This window comes from Trachemys scripta, chromosome 8 (assembly GCF_013100865.1).
Source record: "Trachemys scripta elegans isolate TJP31775 chromosome 8, CAS_Tse_1.0, whole genome shotgun sequence".
Classification (NCBI taxonomy): domain Eukaryota; kingdom Metazoa; phylum Chordata; order Testudines; family Emydidae; genus Trachemys; species Trachemys scripta.
In genome coordinates, this window is record NC_048305.1 from 14420456 (window position 1) to 14439317 (window position 18862).

Sequence of the window (18862 nt, forward strand, 5' to 3'; positions counted from 1 at the left end):
CTTTTGTGGACTACAGCCCACTTCTTCGGATGCTGTAGTCCACGAAAGCTTATGCTCTAATAAATTTGTTAGTCTCTAAGGTGCCACAAGTACTCCTGTTCTTCTTTTCACTTATTTAGGTATCCTCTTTAGGTACACGAGTTGGAAATCTTTGGCCTTAACCTCTCTGCCTCAGTATAAAATGGGGTTAATAACACTTACCTATCTCACAAAGTGTGAGTGTTTGAATAACAAGGGATTACTAGTTTTTTAATATTTGTACTTTCAACCTTTACGAGCCTGAGCCAAAACCCAGTGAAGTAAATGAACGTTGGCGTTGGAACCGACCTTTAAGTTTAAGAGTTAAGTATTATACAACTGTCTCTAAAAATTCTGCCTTATAATAGGGAATCCTGCCCACTACTGAAGCTCTCTAGCTGAACAAAGACAGAAAGACAAATAAAGCATTTTGCAGAATCCCTTACAAAGAGAATAAAATAAAAAAATCCTAATACTATCTGAGTCAACCAAATTTGAGGCAGCAAAGCTGGGAAGCATTCAGAAGGCAGTAAGCCAAATCAGAGTGTATGTATCTTGCCAAGCTAGGTATCAAAATTCAGAATGAGAGAGCTAAAGTTCCCAAACTTTCAGAAACCATGTGCCTAGCATAGAATATCTCCCTCTGAGTGAGGAGGGCATAGAGCAGTCAACTCAGGAAGTTTGACAATATCTAAAACAGAGAATAAATGAGCTCTGATACCACCAGCATCTTAGCCTTCATTATGGAGTGAGGACAGAGTGCCTCCACTTGCCAAGGAAAGGGCTTAGATGCAAATCCTTACTGGAAGATCTTGTGAAATTTTGAATCCCACCATTATTCCCATTAAGCAGGCAGTCTAAAGCTCTCCTTGTCACATTTTGAAAAGTGTCTTTATGTTTTTTGTTGACTGTACAAAAAGGCATTTACAAAATATGATAAACGTTGTCTTCCATAGCGAGAGAGAGAGAGACTAATTTTCTAATTCTTTCCAAAATTCCTGGCTGATTGCATATTTTCCCGGTTAGGGGAACATTTATATTAGAAATGTTTAGCTGAATAGATGTGCTCAGCTTCCAAGGCTTGTGTTACAAGCTAATTTAAAAAGCTTGAGGATTGTTAACCTGCACATTCCTGACGCCTCTCCCCTGACCTACAGTACCATCGGGTTTGATACTGCCACCCATAATCTTGGTCTAAGATAGATGGACTATATATTTTTTAAAAAAATGTGGACACGTCCCCCTTCCTTAATATACACCTAGGGCACAAAATAATTAAAACCACATTGTGCCACCTTTCCTCACGTTGGGCCAGATCCTCAGCTCTTTCCCCTACACTAATTTCCACCAGCTCTGGATCTGGCCCATTGAGTGCTACCATTGATTAGAATGGGACTACTTCGTGTAGTAAGTTACAACTCAAGATGAATACGTTGTTTAGAGTCTGGCCCTTAGTGAATTAATAATGGAGAAAAGCATTTGTGCGAGGGCAACAAACCTACATGCAAAATCATAGCACCCTATTGATGAGTATGGAGATCAAATTTCTGTGATGATGAAACTCAGTTTAGGCCTGGTCTGTATTCAGAGGGGTTTTTTGTACCAGTGCAACTATGTTGGTTAGAAGTGTGCCTCTCTCCCCCTGCCCCATCATGGTTATACCAGTCCCACCTTTATTGTGAACACAGCTATACCTATATAACTCATGCTTATACCAGGATAGCTTATTTCCATTCCTATACATTAATAGCATAATAAGAACAGTTGTACTGATGTAACTGTGTCTACACTAGGGGGTTGTACCACTTTTACTGATCTGATCTAGGGCCCAAGGCTCATCTACATGGCAGGTTAGTGCATGGCAGGCCAGGCTGTGACTCTACAGTGCACCAGGTTGGATGGGGTGGCAGGGGGCGGTCAGGGGACAGGGAGAGGTGGATGGGGCAGGGAGTCCGGGGGGGGGGGGGGGACCAGGGAAAAGGGGGGGTTGGATGGGGCAGGAATCCTGGGGAGGGGGGTCGTCAGGGGGTGAGAAGTGGGGGGGGGGGGGGGTCGGAGGGGGCGGGGATGAGGGCCAGGCCACTCTTGGCTGTTTGGGGAGGCACAGCCTCCCCTAATTGGCCCTCCATACAATTTCAGAAACCTGATGTGGCCCTCAGGCCAAGAAGTTTGCCTGCCCCTGGTGTAAATCTACAGCACACTAGTTTGCCGAGCACTAACTTGCTGTGTGGACCCTGCTACAGTGCAGTGCAGTGAAGGTCCCAGAGGAGCAGTATGCTAAGCTTCACTCCAGGACCGCTGGAGCAGGTTCCACACAAGGCAAGTTACTGTGCAGCAAGGTGTGGTGTGCTGTAGTCTGGCTTGCCAGGCACTAGCTTGCTTTGTAGACAAGCCATTGGTCATAGTAAAACTGGCATAGTGGTGTATAGTTCTGTATTTCTACTGAAACCTCCATCCTACTTCTTTTTATCCTCTCCTTTGTGTCTCTGAGACTGGAGGAGACCAGGCATTTTCAAAAACATTTGATCCTTGGAACTTCACTGGCTGTGTCTTGGCGTGAATGGAGTAATAGGTGAGAAACTGTAGCTGCACTGAGCTAGTGGGGAAAAAAGATTCACCAGTGACTTGGATAGGATTCTAAAGTGACTTTCCAGAGATGGAAAGAAGTATAGAAACAGCCTCCCATGAAGGTGGATCTCACATTTTTGAATCACTCATTGCTGACTCTTTGTTCAGGTCGAAAGCAGAGCAGGGGATAGTTTTACAAATCCAAACAACTTGTTGTCTTTCAACTGTAGGAAATTTTCCCTTTCTTAAAAACGAGGAGATCCCCAATACTGAGAATATCACTTTCCTTCAATTGCATAATTTCCATTTTAAGAAAATTGTTGGATTGTTTAGAGAGGCACTATGTGTTAAAGTATTCAGGCTGTCAGACAGCCATGCCGAGAAGTGTTCGCTGTGTGTCAATAGCATTAGCAGTTGGACAGCTGAGCCAAAGTTTGAGGTTTTTTCCCCTTTGATGATCTGTCAGAACAGACTATTTAAGATGATGTTGTCATGATGGCTTTTCAATAGGCTTTGTGCTTTATATTCTAAACATGTTGATAAAGAAGGTTTGTGTCCTTTCAATTAAAGCTTAATAACATGCTTGTTTTTTAAAAAAACACATCAATCAAACACTTTGTCAATGTACGCTTTGTTCCAAATACCAGCTTGAACGTCTCTATTGTTTCCCTTGTATATATTGCAGATACCATTGTGATGAGAGCAATGTAGAAACTTACATATTTGTATTAAGAGTTTTTAAGTGGATGCAGAATAAAGTAGTTTGTGTTTTAACATCGGTACAGAGAGCGTCGGTGCATTGTGGGACAAGAGAAAGAGAGTTGTACAGAGTACTCTTTGATGTCCAGTACTGGTGGCTTTCGGGCTATTTTCCTGCTGCATCTTATTGCTTTTTGAGGTTTCATAGGATATGCTGCATATGAAAGAAGCCTTGCAAAACCAGATTCTGTTCCATCCTTTATAAAGAAAGGTCAGGAGTGAACTTGTTTAACTATAAATAGCTAATTATCCTCCCAAACAAAAAACCTTTCATGTGTGCTGGACTCTGTAACCAGCATTCCAGAGCCAGCAGCCTTTTTCTTGTCCTTGCATTTAGTTACACGGGTTTGTTTGAACTAGATACTTGAGATAAACAAGTATCTATTTTTCTGTTGCCACCTTACAGCCAGCAGTGTACACCTGTAAGAGCCCGTGGTGCAAAGGGTCACTGGTATAAACACGGTCCACCTCAGTCCCGAAAACTGTTACAAAATATAAAAGGTTTTCATATAAAGAGTTAAATTAGAGAAGTGTTTGTGTTTCAAGAAAAAGCCAAACTCAGAAAATAAATCTAATTGTGGGGCAGGGGACCCCCATTTCTTTTCCAGATTTTCTAGTGTAACTCTTGTGAACTTGATTGTTTTCTTCAGAAAACAGTTCACTTGGTATTTTCCATTTTGAGATGTTTGGTAACAATAAAGGGCACCGGTTAGTGATAGACAGCACAACTGAGTTTTGCCCTTCTCTTCCTGTGATAAGTATAGGAGTACTTGTGGCACCTTAGAGACTAACAAATTTGTTAGTCTCTAAGGTGCCACAAGTACTCCTGTTCTTTTTGCGGATACAGACTAACACGGCTGCTACTCTGAAACCTGTGATAAGTATATTCTTTAGTGCCATTGCTTAAGATTCTTTGTGGAGTGAGGCACTACTCAGTGCATGCAAGACTGACAGAATGTGGCTTTTAGGATTTATTGGGAAAAAATCCAGTAGCTCCAAGTACAATAGCCAATTTAATGTACCTCATCAGAGTATGCACTTAATGCATGTAATCATGGCTTGCTGCCAATGCTACTATTACCATAAATGTATATGTATAATTTCCTTTCACTTCCTCTATGCCATGCCAAAAAAAACACTCCGAGCCATACTGTGTTGCATTTTCCTTTTTCTGGAAGTAGTTTGTCGGGATAGATGGACTGCATCCATAAGGCCATACATATCAGTAGCCGTTAATGTATAGGCAGTGCCGAGGGATGTAAATTATTAATAAATGGGTGATGTATATATTTAAGAGGAAAACATGAAGTTGAACTAAATGTTCCTAGGAAATACACAGAGAAAAACAGTGACTTCACATGTTTGTTCTTGGGAGTGTTAGCTTGATCAAGCTGATTTGGGGGATCTGGGACCCACTGATGTTATGAAGAATGCTGTCAGGAGTAAGAGCTTGCAGTTAGCCTGCTTACCTGCTAGCTAGCTTAACCCCAGTTGCACTGCCTGATTGGCTAAACCACCCAATTAGCGGAGGGCATCAGCAGACCTGCCCTTAAAACCAGCTGATATCTGACTCAGGCTTGACCATTGACTCTGGCATCTGGCCACTGACTCTGGTCCGGACCTTCACTTCAGTTTTCCTCTCTGGATGCCTATTCTGCCCTGTAGGCCTGACTCCTGCTCCAACTACTAGGCAAGAGAGTCCATGTCCCAGTTCCTAACAGATGTACCCCCCCCCCCAATCCTTTCCTCACCATGGCCCCAAGCTCTCCTCCTCCTTTACTCTGTCATCTTTCCTCTATGTATTCTCTCCCACATTGGGTCAGGAAGGGAGTTAGAGACCTCTATCCATATAATAGTCAGGAAGAAGTAGAAAGCCTGGCCCAGAGCTGACCAGTGGAGAGTCTACCATACAGCTAGCACAGCACCAATTAATGCATTCAGACAGCAACAGATCACATTATTGTAATTTTGTACTGGAGTAGGACCCAAAGGATCAGGTCCCCATTGTGCTAGGGCTTCTAAAAACACTGCCCCTGCTCTGAAAGTCTCAATACCTGATCTCACCTCAGCAGCAGCAGATCCACATAGCTATGATGTAGCTGTGGTGGTGCCTAGAATGGACTTCCACCTTGAACGGCCCCTTGCAAGTCTCCTTCCTTTGGCAAGAATCGATACGGGAGGGTTTAGGCTTCTTAAATCCCTCAAAATTCCAACTTCCAATTTCATTTGTGGTTGGCCCTGTGCTCTGCTTCCTTTGGCCTCAGCCATATAACCTTCTGTAGAAGTGTGCCTTCTGCACATTGGACATGACCTCAACATTGCCGTCCTCTTGTTCTCAACTGGTGCAAAGCAGCAGCTTGCCAGGATTCTCTAAGTATCTTCTCGTTTGTAACAAAATCAAACCAACAGATGTTGAGATCTCACCTCAGCACCTCATGTTAAATTAATTTGTGACTCAAACACAGATCATGAGGGAGAAGCCCCACAAGCCAGTTTCCATTGAATCCCAAAAGCCGGCTACAAATTCCATTAGTTTTTGTTGTGGTTTATAATTGATCTTGGAAGGCTAGCATGAGAAAATAGATTTTAATGCTTCTCTCTTGAAGACCAAAAGAATTCCCTTTGATAAAACTAGTTCTTAGCAGCGAAACTCCATAAGAAATTTTTTTTAAAACTCCTCTAACTAGGATATGTTCTATAGAGAACGGAAAAAAGCTGGCAGAGTAAAGAAAATTAGCCACCAAATTGGGGACATTTTTGTAATCTTAAACGTTGAGCTGGAAAGAAATCTGGATCTAGATTTCTAAGGGCTAAGGCATGACCGTTTTGTACTATGTAAAATCTTGCATGGCCTTCATTGAAAACTCTGAGACAGGTACTGAGAAAGGAGTCTGAAACCAATCCAGGCAACCGAAGGAGTACAACCAAGAAAGACCAAGACAAGTGACCTCCCAGAAGACTGAATATTCTCCATGTTTTTCCTCTTAAGCCACAGCCTGAATCCGCAGTGTGGTCCAAGAAAATAAACCCATCAAAGACTGCAACTACTCAAAGAACTTATTGCACCCATTCCAGTGCGGGGAGAGAAAATGCCAGATGCGCTTGTGCATTTTGGCCCAATCCCATTTAAGCCAATTGAAATCTTCCAGTAGGACTTGGAATCGGTCCTTTGATCTTCAAGGTCTGGAGACACCATCAGGTCAGCTTCTAGGCTCTGAGGAAGGGTTTGAGAACTGGCAGTGAAGGGAAGCGGGTCACAGTGAGAGCATGTACCAGGGCAGGAGAGTGATCCTGAGTGGAAAGGGAGTATGCAGTGTAGTTGTAGCCATGTCAGTCCCAGAATATTAGAGAAACAAGGTGTGGCTTGAAAGCTTCTCTCTCTCACCAACAGAAGTTGGTCCAAAAATAAAGATAATACCTACCTTGTCCCTGGAAAGGGAGTATAAAGCGTGGTTGCTCCTAACAATACTAGTCTTCTGCACCTCCCAATAGCCAGTAATTCCTTCACTTCACCCTGGCACAACACTTGGCAGTTACCCACAGGTGAAATTCTAGAAAACTGGCCAAGGTTTTAAGTAGATAGGAAATAACCATTGTGCTATCAGTTAAAAGTCAGTCTGAATGGCAGAGCCTTGAAAACAGCAGAGAGGGCAGGTGCTTATGAACAATTCATACCATGTATGGTTATAATGACTACAGATCAATTAGTAGTGACTAAAATTAAATGAATCCCAGCCCTCACATCACCAGGGCTACATGTGGTACAAAAGCCTCATTGTTTGTGACTGCAGGGAAGTGGCATGGCAGACTGAAAACAAAGAAGTTGGACGCAGCTTTGCAGTGAATATGCAATCAAGAAGTTCAATCCCCTTTGAGAAGACAGGAATCTGGAGAGAGCATTACAGTAGAAGGGCCCCATGAGCTACTGGGGTGAGTCAGCAGGAAATGAGATAACAGCAGTCTTGCAAGGGTTTTTCCGAATCTTTATAACTAGGAATGCAAACAAAGCAAAGGCATCTGGAGAAAAACAAAAATCCTTTTCAGCATGGAATTCAAGGAGACCTCAGCACCTGGGCACAGAGCCCTGCCTTCTCACAGGCATTCCCCTAGCCAGCCTCTTATAGCCCCTCTCCTGAACCCCTCAGGACAGATTTTCCAAAGGGGTCAGTTCCTATTCTGTCAACGGAATAAGTGGCCAGATATTCAAGAGCTCAGCACGTCGGTGCTCAACCACAAAACCACAGCAAGGGACATCATTGCTTGTCAAATGGCCTCACACCCATTTGTGCTTATCACCAAACTGAGACCACTCCACACAGAAATGTTTCCAAGACTGCACTGCTTAACCGGGCGTAGTTGGGGAGGCCCCCACAAGACTGAATAAATCTGTGTCCAACACTGAATTTCTGTGCACTTTGGAGAGTGTCAAAGCAATATTTTTTAGCTTTTTAAGACACATTTGCTGTTGATTTACACATCATTTTGTTCAACAGAAATGAATGCCTGACAGTTTACAAACTGCCTCAGATTAAAGGAGCCCCAGGAGATCATGCTTTCTAGGCCCACTTTAAAGTGCATTTTATTCCAGAAATGGATTACGATCCCATGTTACCTTAATGGTAAAGGCCCCAATCATCCCTTGTATGGAAAAGAGGACAAGATGGGGGGAGGGAAACAAATGTTAGAAACCCCGTGGGGTCAACCCAGGAAAGTCTTTCCTTTGCTTCTTCCAACCAAGAAGGAGAGGGATCCCATACCTGCACAAAAGGTAACAAGGATTCTTCTCCAGTTCCTCTCTATGGTTGCTTGGATGCCATCAGGAGCTGTGCCACTGAAGATCCTCTGTGCCCACATGCAAGGGAGAAGGGTTAAGATGGTTGGGAGAAGATGATATTGCTTGAACAAGAATTAATCCCCAGGCAGATTTACTCTTGAGAACCCTTAAAGTTGGATAAGTTTGCAGTCTAGCCTGATTTCACTGCCTCCAGCACACCCCATCACGGCAGAGCGCTAACTACTCACTGTGTACCTACAATGGGGCAGAGATGGAGTGAGAGCATGCACTGGGTCAGTGGCATAATGCTCTCAGATAACTTGCACTCTTCTTCAAAACAGATACATTCTACTCCATAGTAGAGGGAAACATGCAGCCCAAATAATTTAAATCCAAATTCTCCCATGGACACACATGTTGTATTTGTGTTGGCTTCTCTGGGAGCTGCACATGCATCTGTCAGGGGACAGTTTGGCCCATAGTTCGAGTGGCTCATCCATGTAAAACAGAAGTGTCAAACCTTAGACATGACCCAGACTAGCCTCTGTCTGTTGCTCTGTGGTTTCTTCATCTGACTCAGGAAAGGGTAGCATTCAATTTCCTTGGGGTGAAATGCAATTTCAGACCTATTTGACATAGACATTTACAGGATTGGCTTCCAAAGAACCAATGATTTTTTACTAAAAACGATTTACCATCTGGCCAATTTACACTATTGCTTTCCCTCAAACATGTATTGCCTTCCTTTTCCCCTCTGGGGCATGGTAGAAAGTATTTGCTTTATTTCCCTTAAAATAATACTGTAAATCTGGGAATTGGAAACTGTGGCCTGATGGTTTTTTTTTTTGTTTTTTTTGTTTTTTTTTTTTTAAAGAATCATTCGGGTGAAAAAACAGAAATATTATTCCCAGCAGATGAATTATTTTTAACAGATAATTTGATCTCATACGTTGGAAGCAATTATTTCCCCCATATGTCTCCGAAATAGCATTACAAAGAATGCCCTAGTTTTGCGACTACTTAAGCACATGAGTAACTTCATGCATACCTACAGTCTCACTGAATCCAATGGGACTGTTCACATACATAGTTACTCACGTGCTTAGGTGGTTGCAGGATCAGGCCATATATCCCCAATCTTACTCTCCTTACTCAGGCAAAAATCCCACTGATATTGTTAAGAGTTTTGCCTGAGGAAGAATTTCAGGATTGGATGCTAAAAACCTTGCCTCTAGCTGGGTCTGTTTTTATTTTTCTTACCAATTAATTTTTACTATACTTGGACATAAAATTATTTCATTCTATATGCCACTAATAAACTTTTGTTTCCAATTAGCATTTATTGGATGATTTCAGTTAAAAGTAAACCTGGTAATAGAACCCAAACTGTGCACTCCATTACTTGGTCACAATGTGGTTTTTCTCCTTAGCTTTTCACGAGCCTTAAATATACAAGAATGTTGAAAACTGAGGGCCAGATCCTCAGTTGGTATAAATCAACGTAGCTCCTGGAGCCCAGCCCAGAATACATTACAATTAAAATGTCTCTCTTGTAAATGTCTATTCTTCCATCAATACAGACATGAACCTGACTAGCACAAATGGAACTAACAAGCACAGGGCAAGTGGAAGAGTACTGCCCTTTGGTTTTCAGCTGCTTTACCCTGCTTTTGATAATTGGATATGAAATAACCTGTCTTTCCTTGTCAATATACCACGGTTCGTCTTTCTACTGATAGCTCACAAAGCAGGATATTAAAGGAGATAAAACATGGGTACAGTTTGCTTGGCAGGGAGCACCTCTAGCAGTAAATGTTACTTCTGATGTGTTTTGTAGCTTCTGGTGTGCGCAGGATCAAATATTTGTCCGTAGTTTTTACAGCCTTTGTTAATATTTCGTATAGCTGAAATAGCGTGAAAACTAGTCTTTTTACAAAGCTTCAGTGCCTGTTTGGTGGAAATACCGCAAAGAGACCAGATCCTCCATCAGTTTGGCCTTGCAAAATGTTAATTTTCACTCAGGCACTAAAAAGACAGCAAAAAAATGTAAATATAGATACCAAATGATTAGCTTGAGATAAATTCTGATCACCTTAGTCACTTCAAGTAACACCTGACTTCAAGAGTAGCACCATTGAAATGAATTAAACTATTTGTGGAGTAAGGTGTTATTCAAGGTGAGAAAGGGTGTCAGGATCTGGCCCTTTATTTGGGCTCTTGTGTAACCTGAATACATAGCCCAGGGGTCTGATTCTGATCTTGCTTGCACCAGTGTGAATCAGGAGTAAATCGGAACAGTGCACAACTGTACTATGAAAAGGTATAACTGAAATGTGAGTCATGCCCCTTTTTCTTCCTTCACAGGACAGATAAATCTGGATCATATGGGGGAAATGAAGAAATGCGAAATAATTAACAATGGCTGAATATTGAGAAACAGCCAAGCTTATTTAATTACAGACCAATGAAAGCTGTACAGGTTCAGCAAGATCTAATTATGGGTCAAAAGTGAATTTCCTTTTTCCTGGTGAATTTCTTTCTCTTCCGCTGCTTATTTACAACAACAAATGAAATGCTGTTCTAGGCTACGAAGAATAGCTGGAGTGGCTGTTTAGTACTGGGGCCATGTACCTCACCATTTTCTGTTTCTTCTCTCTTTTAGGATAATGGGCCCACTCAGAGCCGAAGACCAGTGCCCTATGCTCCCGGAGGGAGCCCCACTGACAACAAACAGATGTTGAACTTACAGTACAATAATCCAACGCGACTCTATCCAAATAACAATGTCGAATCCAGTTTGCCAGCACAGATGAGTGGTCTCCATATTGCTTCGCCACACAGGTGTGAGAAAAACTCTGATCGTAGAATTATGTTGCTAACAGTTAATGATGGAATTTGACATTGTTAAATAGCAATTTATATAAAGTGTTATGCTTTGGGGGTGGGGGAAGGGTTTACATAACAGGTCCCCACTCCGTGCCGTGTCCGTAAAGGGTAGACGTCTGGTACAGCATGGATAGGGCGTACTGGCTTTTGAGCGCAAGCTGCAGAGCTTTTAGCTCTGGAGGTTCCTGGTCTAATTTTGAATGTGCCAGTGAAGATGGCAGCCATCCCACATTCTTGGGGAACCTGGGTTCTTGGAGCTGAAGGTTCAAGTTTCTAATCAAAATGTCATATGGGAGCAGCAGTCAGTGTTTGTTTATTTTATGTAGGTATATGCCGTGTGCGGCTGGTGTTTGTTTGCCCCTTATTGCACTCAGTACAATATATAAGCATATATATCAGCCACACCATCAGGGGCTCATTCACCTGCACATCCACTAATGTCATATATGCCATCATGTGCCAGCAATGCCCCTCTGCCATGTACATTGGCCAAACCGGACAGTCCCTCCGCAAAAGAATAAATGGACACAAATCGGACATCAGGAATGGCAACATACACAAGCCAGTAAGTGAACACTTCAATCTTCCTGGTCATTCTATCACAGATTTAAAAGTCACTGTCATTGAACAAAAAAACTTCAGAAACAGACTTCAAAGAGAAACAGCAGAACTAAAATTCATTTGCAAATTCAACACCATTAATCTGGGCTTGAATAGGGATTGGGAGTGGCTGGCTCACTACAGAAGCAGCTTTTCCTCTCCTGGAATTGACACCTCCTCATCTATTATTGGGAGTGGACTACATCCACCCTGATTGAATTGGCCTTGTCAACACTGGTTCGCCACTTGTGAAGTAACTCCCTGCTCTCCATGTGTCTGTATATAATGCCTGCATCTGTAGCTTTCACTCTATGCATCCGAAGAAGTGAGGTTTTTACTCACGAAAGCTTATGCCCAAATAAATCTGTTAGTCTTTAAGGTGCCACCAGACTCTTTGTTGTTTTAATATATAAGCATGTTATACCAAGGTAGCTGAATATTTATTATTATTTGTATTATCATAGTGCCTAGGAGCCCCATCATGGACCAGAACCCCATTATACTAACCACAGCTAAACGGCTTTGCTACAGCAAAAGTTCTCTTCATGCAGTTTAGCTTATGTTGGCCTAACATATTAGTATTTTGGAAAAATGACTAATTGGCGCCATCACATAACTGAACTACAACACAACCAGTGATGGTCTATAAGCAAGGATGACTGGGTACTTGCATCTTTCTCTGTAGTCAGTAAAACTGGTCAATAATCTGTACGTTTGAACAGTCTGACTGGCCATTTTCTTAAAAGGAAGTTTCCTACTTGGTAAAACCACATTTTTGTCTGAAAATGGTGTACCTATTATGCTTCCAAGTAACACCTAAATTAACTATAACTGACAGATATTGGCAGTAAAAATGATTTTCTCTATTTTTTAAGTTTATTTTGTACATTTGACAACACGCTGTTTACAATCACTCTCAAAGTTTCCTCCAAATAGCCAGTTACTCAGTTTTTCCTTTGATGAAAAAAACCCTTATGTACATGAACCAAGGTAAATATTTTCAAAGGCATCTTTTTTTAAAAAAAAATCAGAACATGCTATTTAACGGTGTTCTGTCAGCAACTGGTTTTTTTAAGTATTCAATTAAAAAAATCTAAGTTGACAGTTGCCCTTCAAGTGTGGATTTCAAATGGGTCAGAGACTCTGGATTTTTGTAACCACCTCTGTGAACTTCTGCAGACTCTCCAAAGGTGGAGGCAGGCATGTTCCTCTGTGCTCATTAGAAAGGGTCAAGGCAAGTTTCAGCAAAATGCTTCTTCGAGCAATCAGTGGTAACACCCGTGAGAGTCTGTGGGCCAAATTCAGTGGTGCCAATTACACAAATTGTAATTTACACATGTTGTAATGTCAGTGGCCAAATGGTATAAATTTCACCAATTAGGCATTTTGTAGATGCGCAAATAACATGTAACTGAGTGTTTGGGGGACAGAAGGGATGTGTGTAGGAGGACAAACAGTCAACAGGAAGCTGTGAAATAAAAGCAAGATCTCCCCCACTCTACCTATCCCCACACAATTCCCAATTTACCTGTAGGATGCCAAGCTGGTGTGGATATCACGTTGGCTGAAGTTGTTTTCATAGAATCATAGAAATCAGGGTTGGAAGGGACCTCCGGAGGTCATCTAGTCCAACCCCCTGTTTTGCCTGTCCACTTAATGCCAAACTAGTACATTTTACTCTAGTTCATCAATTACAGCCAGGCATTACAGCCAGCCTGATTGACACCCATTGTATAACTTACCCCATCATTTATATCACTACTGAATTTGGAACCTACCTGATTCAGATCCTTTTACTGCTAATGGAACTGGATAGGGTAGCAGTCACCAGATGAGATCCCAATGTGGGATGATGCTAATGGTCCTGAGTTAGTCATAAACTTCAGTATCTTGTTTTAAGGAAGTGTTTGTCCAGCAGACACTTATCAAAGGTTTTTGCCCCGTAGAAGCTATGATTGCTGTTGTACAGTGACTGGTCTTCCAAGTGAAGCCTTGGAGCAGATTTTGGGATTATGGTTTTCATACAAAACTAAGTCCAATAAATTGGGACAACTATAAATCTAGGTCAATGCAGCTGTTTGGCAGGCTGTGGTATATTAGTGCTTATAGAAAATCAAACACTTTTCTAGCCACACACAGCTCGGATGAATAGCTGAAACTTTGATGCAGCCCAGCTTACGGACTGGAGTATCTTCGTTTGAGGCTGTTGGTTATTTTTGTCATACATTAGTTCTGAACTAGGAAAAATGCCCATATTAATTCCCAGTGGTGAAGAAGCTTTTTCAGATTGTTGAGTACTGTGTGTCTGTACTAATTCACACCTGGGGGACTTGATGGGCCAAATTCTACCCTCTGTTACACTTGTACAGCCTCATTGACATTAATGATGCTGAAGTTGTTGAGATGGCACAGGAATCATTGAGAGAAGACTGTGGCTTTGTATACCTTGGCTAAAAACAGTGGGATTAGCTTTAGTGATGAGTCAATGCATTTGTGCTTGATTTTGAACGCATTCATAGGTTCAGAATTGGGTCATGAACTCAGTCTTTTCCAAGTATGTGATTTGCCTGGATTTGATAAAACACAAGTTTACTCCCTAGTTGAAAATGCATGACTTGACAGATGACAGCACTATAACAAGGTAATTAGGGAACTTCAGACATGCGGAAAGGACACCAGAGCAACTGGCACCGAATCTGTAGAGTCCGGTTCAAGTCACTGGTGGTAGATGCTGCAACAACTTGCAGTCCCATGTGCACTCAACGATTCTCAGCAGCAGCAGCTCAGCTCGCTGTCTCAAGATTTCATGGGCATCACAACCTTCAGAGAATTATGCATAGATTGCTTTGTGGCTTGCATTTTTCCCCTAGAACAGGCTTCCCTATCGGCAAAAAAACATTGCGGGAGGAAAGGGAGTTTAATTGAATCTCTGTGAAAATAAACTAGAATGTAATGCATGGATGAAAAGGTTTAATCAAATGCAGACTTGTTTGGTGACACACAGAACACCCGGGGCAGCTTGCAAAACCTTAAACTCCAGGACGTACGTGGTACACCCTTCCCTAATTAGTTGTGGATCTTGTTCCTCTACTGTATATAATGGCATCTCCATCTTTGGTGACCAATCCAGTCCTGCCACTGCTGACTTGATGAAGAGATCACTAACTGCCCATTAGAATGTTAGAAAATCAAGTCCTGCTTGTCTGATCTTTCAGGTTTAGCTTTGAGTTCCTAAGTTGCCCACCAACAAGTGCACATTCCAAACAGAAGTAGGGCACAGCACATAGGCGCCAACTTTCTCTGGCGCCGGTGGGGCTCACGACCCCCCGCACTCCTGGCCCCACCCTGCTTCCACCCTTTCCCCACCGCTGGCCCCACCCCGACTCCACCTTTTTCCCGGTCCTGGCCCCGCCCTCATTCCAACCCTTTCCCCAAAGTCCCCGCCCAGACTCCGCCCCCTCCCTGCCCCTATTGGATCCCTTCCCCAAATCCCTGCCCCGGCCCCGCCTCTTCCCCCAGCACACCACGTTCCCCCTCCTCCCCCTCCCTTCCTGCCCCACAAAACAGCTGTTTCGAGGCCCAAGCGCTGGGAGGGAGGAGAAGCAGGACACAGCGGCGCGCTCGCGGAGGAAGTAGAGGTGAGCTGGAGCAGGGGGAGCTGGGAGCTGCCGGTGGGGGCTCAGCACCCACCAATTTTTCTCCATGGGTGCTCCAGCCCCGGAGTACCCACGGAGTTGGTGCCTATGGCACAGCAGGAGATTACTTCCAGAAAATGCATTGTTGAAAGTGAATTTTGTTTGATTTATGTACTGGCATGAATGCAGTGCTGGTGGAGACAGTGATTCAGATGATGAGTAAGATGTGTTCTGCTGTCTGACGGGGATTAAGAGCTCTGGCTATTTTTATTGTTTTTATAAAGACATTGACGTGCATGGCACTTTACAGACAAACTCCTTGCCCCCAGGTGCTATATTATGCTATTAGGCCCCAGTTCAACAAAAGCATTTAAACATATGCTTAAGACCTTCTCTGTTCAACAACATGCGTAAGCATTTGTTAAAGTCTCTTTGAAGTGAATGGAACATAAGTATGTCTTTTTAGAGCTTTGCTGTATTAGGATGGATTGTTGAATCAGGGCCTTCATTACTATATATTGCTTGTTTCAGTTGCACCCAGTATTGTGCTAGGTGCTTTGAACACAGGCAGACAATCCCCTGCCCCGAAGAATTTACAATCTAAACAGACAATGTGGGATCAAAGAACATGGGGGAGAATGCGATAAAATAGGAAGTTTGGAGGGTGTTTTATCAGTTTGTTTAGTGGTCATTTTTGTGGTATTTTTATTATTTTTTTAACACTTGGACTTTCTGGGACAAATACCATTTCAGTGCAGAATTATCCAGAAGGAAACTGGATTAGAAAGATGCGTTCACTGGAGATAACATCATATCCACAGGGACTGTGGCTGGCAACAACAAAACAATACCCCAGATGTCGGGTCATTTAACGATGGATGGGTGGCTTCCATAGCACTGAGTCATTAATTTAATGAATTTTTTCAGTACATTCCATGTGTGGCACAGTAATTTACGAAGCTTTTTAGCAACTGCCCTTTTTCTAAGACTCTTGGTAACCGGTCAAGTCTTAGTTATATTGCACAATAGAAGAGCAAGCCACATACTAGTTTATCTTTCACGGTTTGCATGTTTGTTTTCCTAGAGCAAGCTTTGCTATAGGCAGAAAACATGGGAATGGGGGATTTAATTAAATTGCTGTGAAAATAAACGTGGATATAATTTATGGGTGAAAAAGCTTAATGAAATGCAGACTTGTTTGGTGAAGCACAGAACATATGGGGCTGCTCATAAAACTTCCAACCTGATGGAGTTCACCCATCCCTAATTAACTGGAAATCTTGTTCCTGCCCTGACTGCAATGGCTGCTTACCATCTGACATTGCTTTGCTTTTAAATAGTGCCGACCCTTTAAAACCTCTCCCGAGAAGCAGAAATGGGATTGACATGGAGTCAGATGTGTACAAGATGCTCCAGGATTATGAAAAGCCAGCTTCGGAACCTAAGCAGTCTGGATCGTTCCGGTATTTGCAGGGCATGTTAGAAGCCGGAGAGAATGGTAAGGAAGACAGCATCTCAGATTGTTTATTCATACGGAGTTTTCCAAAGGGTCCCCCAAGCCTCCTAATTCTTATTGTCTTCTAAATCAGTTTGTTACCTGTGAATATAATATGCCCTACAAGAGGGAAAACCTACATGTTTCAACGCCTTCTCTTTTTCTCATGATAGAGTCAATGGGTCAGATGCTCTTCACAGCTATGCTGGAGCAATCCTGTTGACTTCAGTGAGGTTGTGCTGGTGTAACAGGAAGAATGATTTGTTTTTATGATCCAAAGATACAAGTTAAAAGCCCTTCCAAGCTTGGAACATCAGTGCTTTTGATACTAAGGTGACTGCTCCCCACAGAGTTAGCTGTATGGTGCTCACTCATCAGAGCAGGCCAGATCCTGGCTTTACAACACTGAGCAGATTGTGGTACAGTGCAACAGGAATGGCTGGGAGAATTTCTGCTGACTTTGCCAGAATTATGCTGGGGAGCATACAATGAAGAAGAAGCAATGCCACTCTTTGAACCTCAGCAGAGTGTAGTCACACATCCCCCTGCAACTGTACCCAGCTACTCTGATGAGTGGGAACAGGATATGAGGCCATGACACTCTTTGCCCATCTACCGCAAGAGTTGGCTCCACTGCTCGCTGCCTGTTACTGTAGTATCTGCACATCTCACAATCTTTAGTGTATTTGTCCTCATAACACCCCTTTGATACAGAGAAATGCTGTTATTCCCATTTTACAGATGGGGAACTGAGGCTCAGAGCGGTTAAGTGACTTGCCTTTGGTCACACAGGGATTTGAACCCTGCTCTGCCAAGTCATGGGCCAGAGCCTTAACCACTGGACCTCTCTTTCTTCATCCTTTCTAGCTATGTCAGGGGGCTAACCCCACCAGACAGCACCCACCCAAGCTGTGGCAGAGGCGCAAGTGAGGAAGGTCTCTTTGCATTGTCTCCTTTAAGTTGCACACATGGGCTGGGACAGCTGAAATCTGCCCTCAATTGATATGATGTAGTGACACTGATCTTAAGTATGTGGAAAGAAATGTATTGAACTTGAGAACAAAACCACAGCCTTGCTTTCATCCAGCCCAGTTTGGTGTGTCTGGACCACTTGAAAGAGATTAGTGCTTGACGCAGAGCTGTAGACTTCCACATAAAGCATGTGGTGTGTGACTGGGCAGGAATGTCTTTGGTTCAGTACTGGGATACTTCAAAGACTGGATTTTGACTCTCCCACTTCCACAAGCTCTCAAACAGGATTAGCAACCTCCTCTGCACTTCCATTGTAGAGAGCTTGTTCACACATGCTCCTGGCACTCCGGTTCCACCGGCCACAACCACTTCAGCAACTAACCCGGCCAGCAACCTTCATCTGCTTTCATTGTTTATGTGGATGCTGGGAAATGAGATTGTGACAGTGTGCAAAGGCATTACCTGGTCACTGGCAAACCTCTGCTCAGATTTTCCATGTTATTGCCCAGGTGCACATACATTGGCTTCTTGCCTGTGGAAGGATTAGACTCCACACTCTGGGCTGAGCCACATCATCCCTTGAGAAAAAGACCTGGCTGACTGCCCCTGTGTAATTCTCTACTGAATCATTCCACAGGCCTGGAAAGCACTTTGAAAGGAAACTCGGAAACTGACGGTTCTGGTTCCTGTTGTTTTCAATCTCACCTCCTTTGTGCTGAGATTTGGAATGACTGGACATGCGAACACGGCTCCAGCAATAAATGCCCCAATGGCGGTTTCGAACCTGGGTACTTGAACACACAGCCCAGATTAGCAGCTGTGTGCTTACTGCATCCAAACTCAGACGTTGGGCATCCTGTGGAAGGTGTCCAGGTTTGCAGATTGGATGCACACTGCGGCTGTTTTCCTAGAAGTATCCATACAGATGTAATATTTTAGAAATGATTGGGGGCGTAATTAATAGAATATCAGTCGCCTATTTAAATAAATGTACGCAGTGTTGTTGTAGCCATGTTGGTCCCAGGATATTAGGGAAACAGGGTGGGTGAAGTAATATCTTTTAGTGGACCAACTTCTGCTGGTGAGACAGATAAGCTTTCGAACTTATGCAGAACTTTTCTTCAGGTGCTGAAGACCTGAAGAATTGCGCTGTGT

General features: G+C 43.0%; 1 protein-coding gene across 1 annotated transcript in view; it reads left to right on the plus strand.

Moving 5' to 3' along the window:
• Positions 1–18862, plus strand: part of PDLIM4 (PDZ and LIM domain 4) — a 98288-nt gene that overhangs the window by 70336 nt on the left and 9090 nt on the right. Inside the window, exons 4-5 of the mRNA XM_034778270.1 lie at positions 10782–10960; positions 16581–16738. Of these exons, the coding sequence (XP_034634161.1) occupies positions 10782–10960; positions 16581–16738 (337 nt within the window). The remainder of the gene's footprint in view (positions 1–10781; positions 10961–16580; positions 16739–18862) is intronic.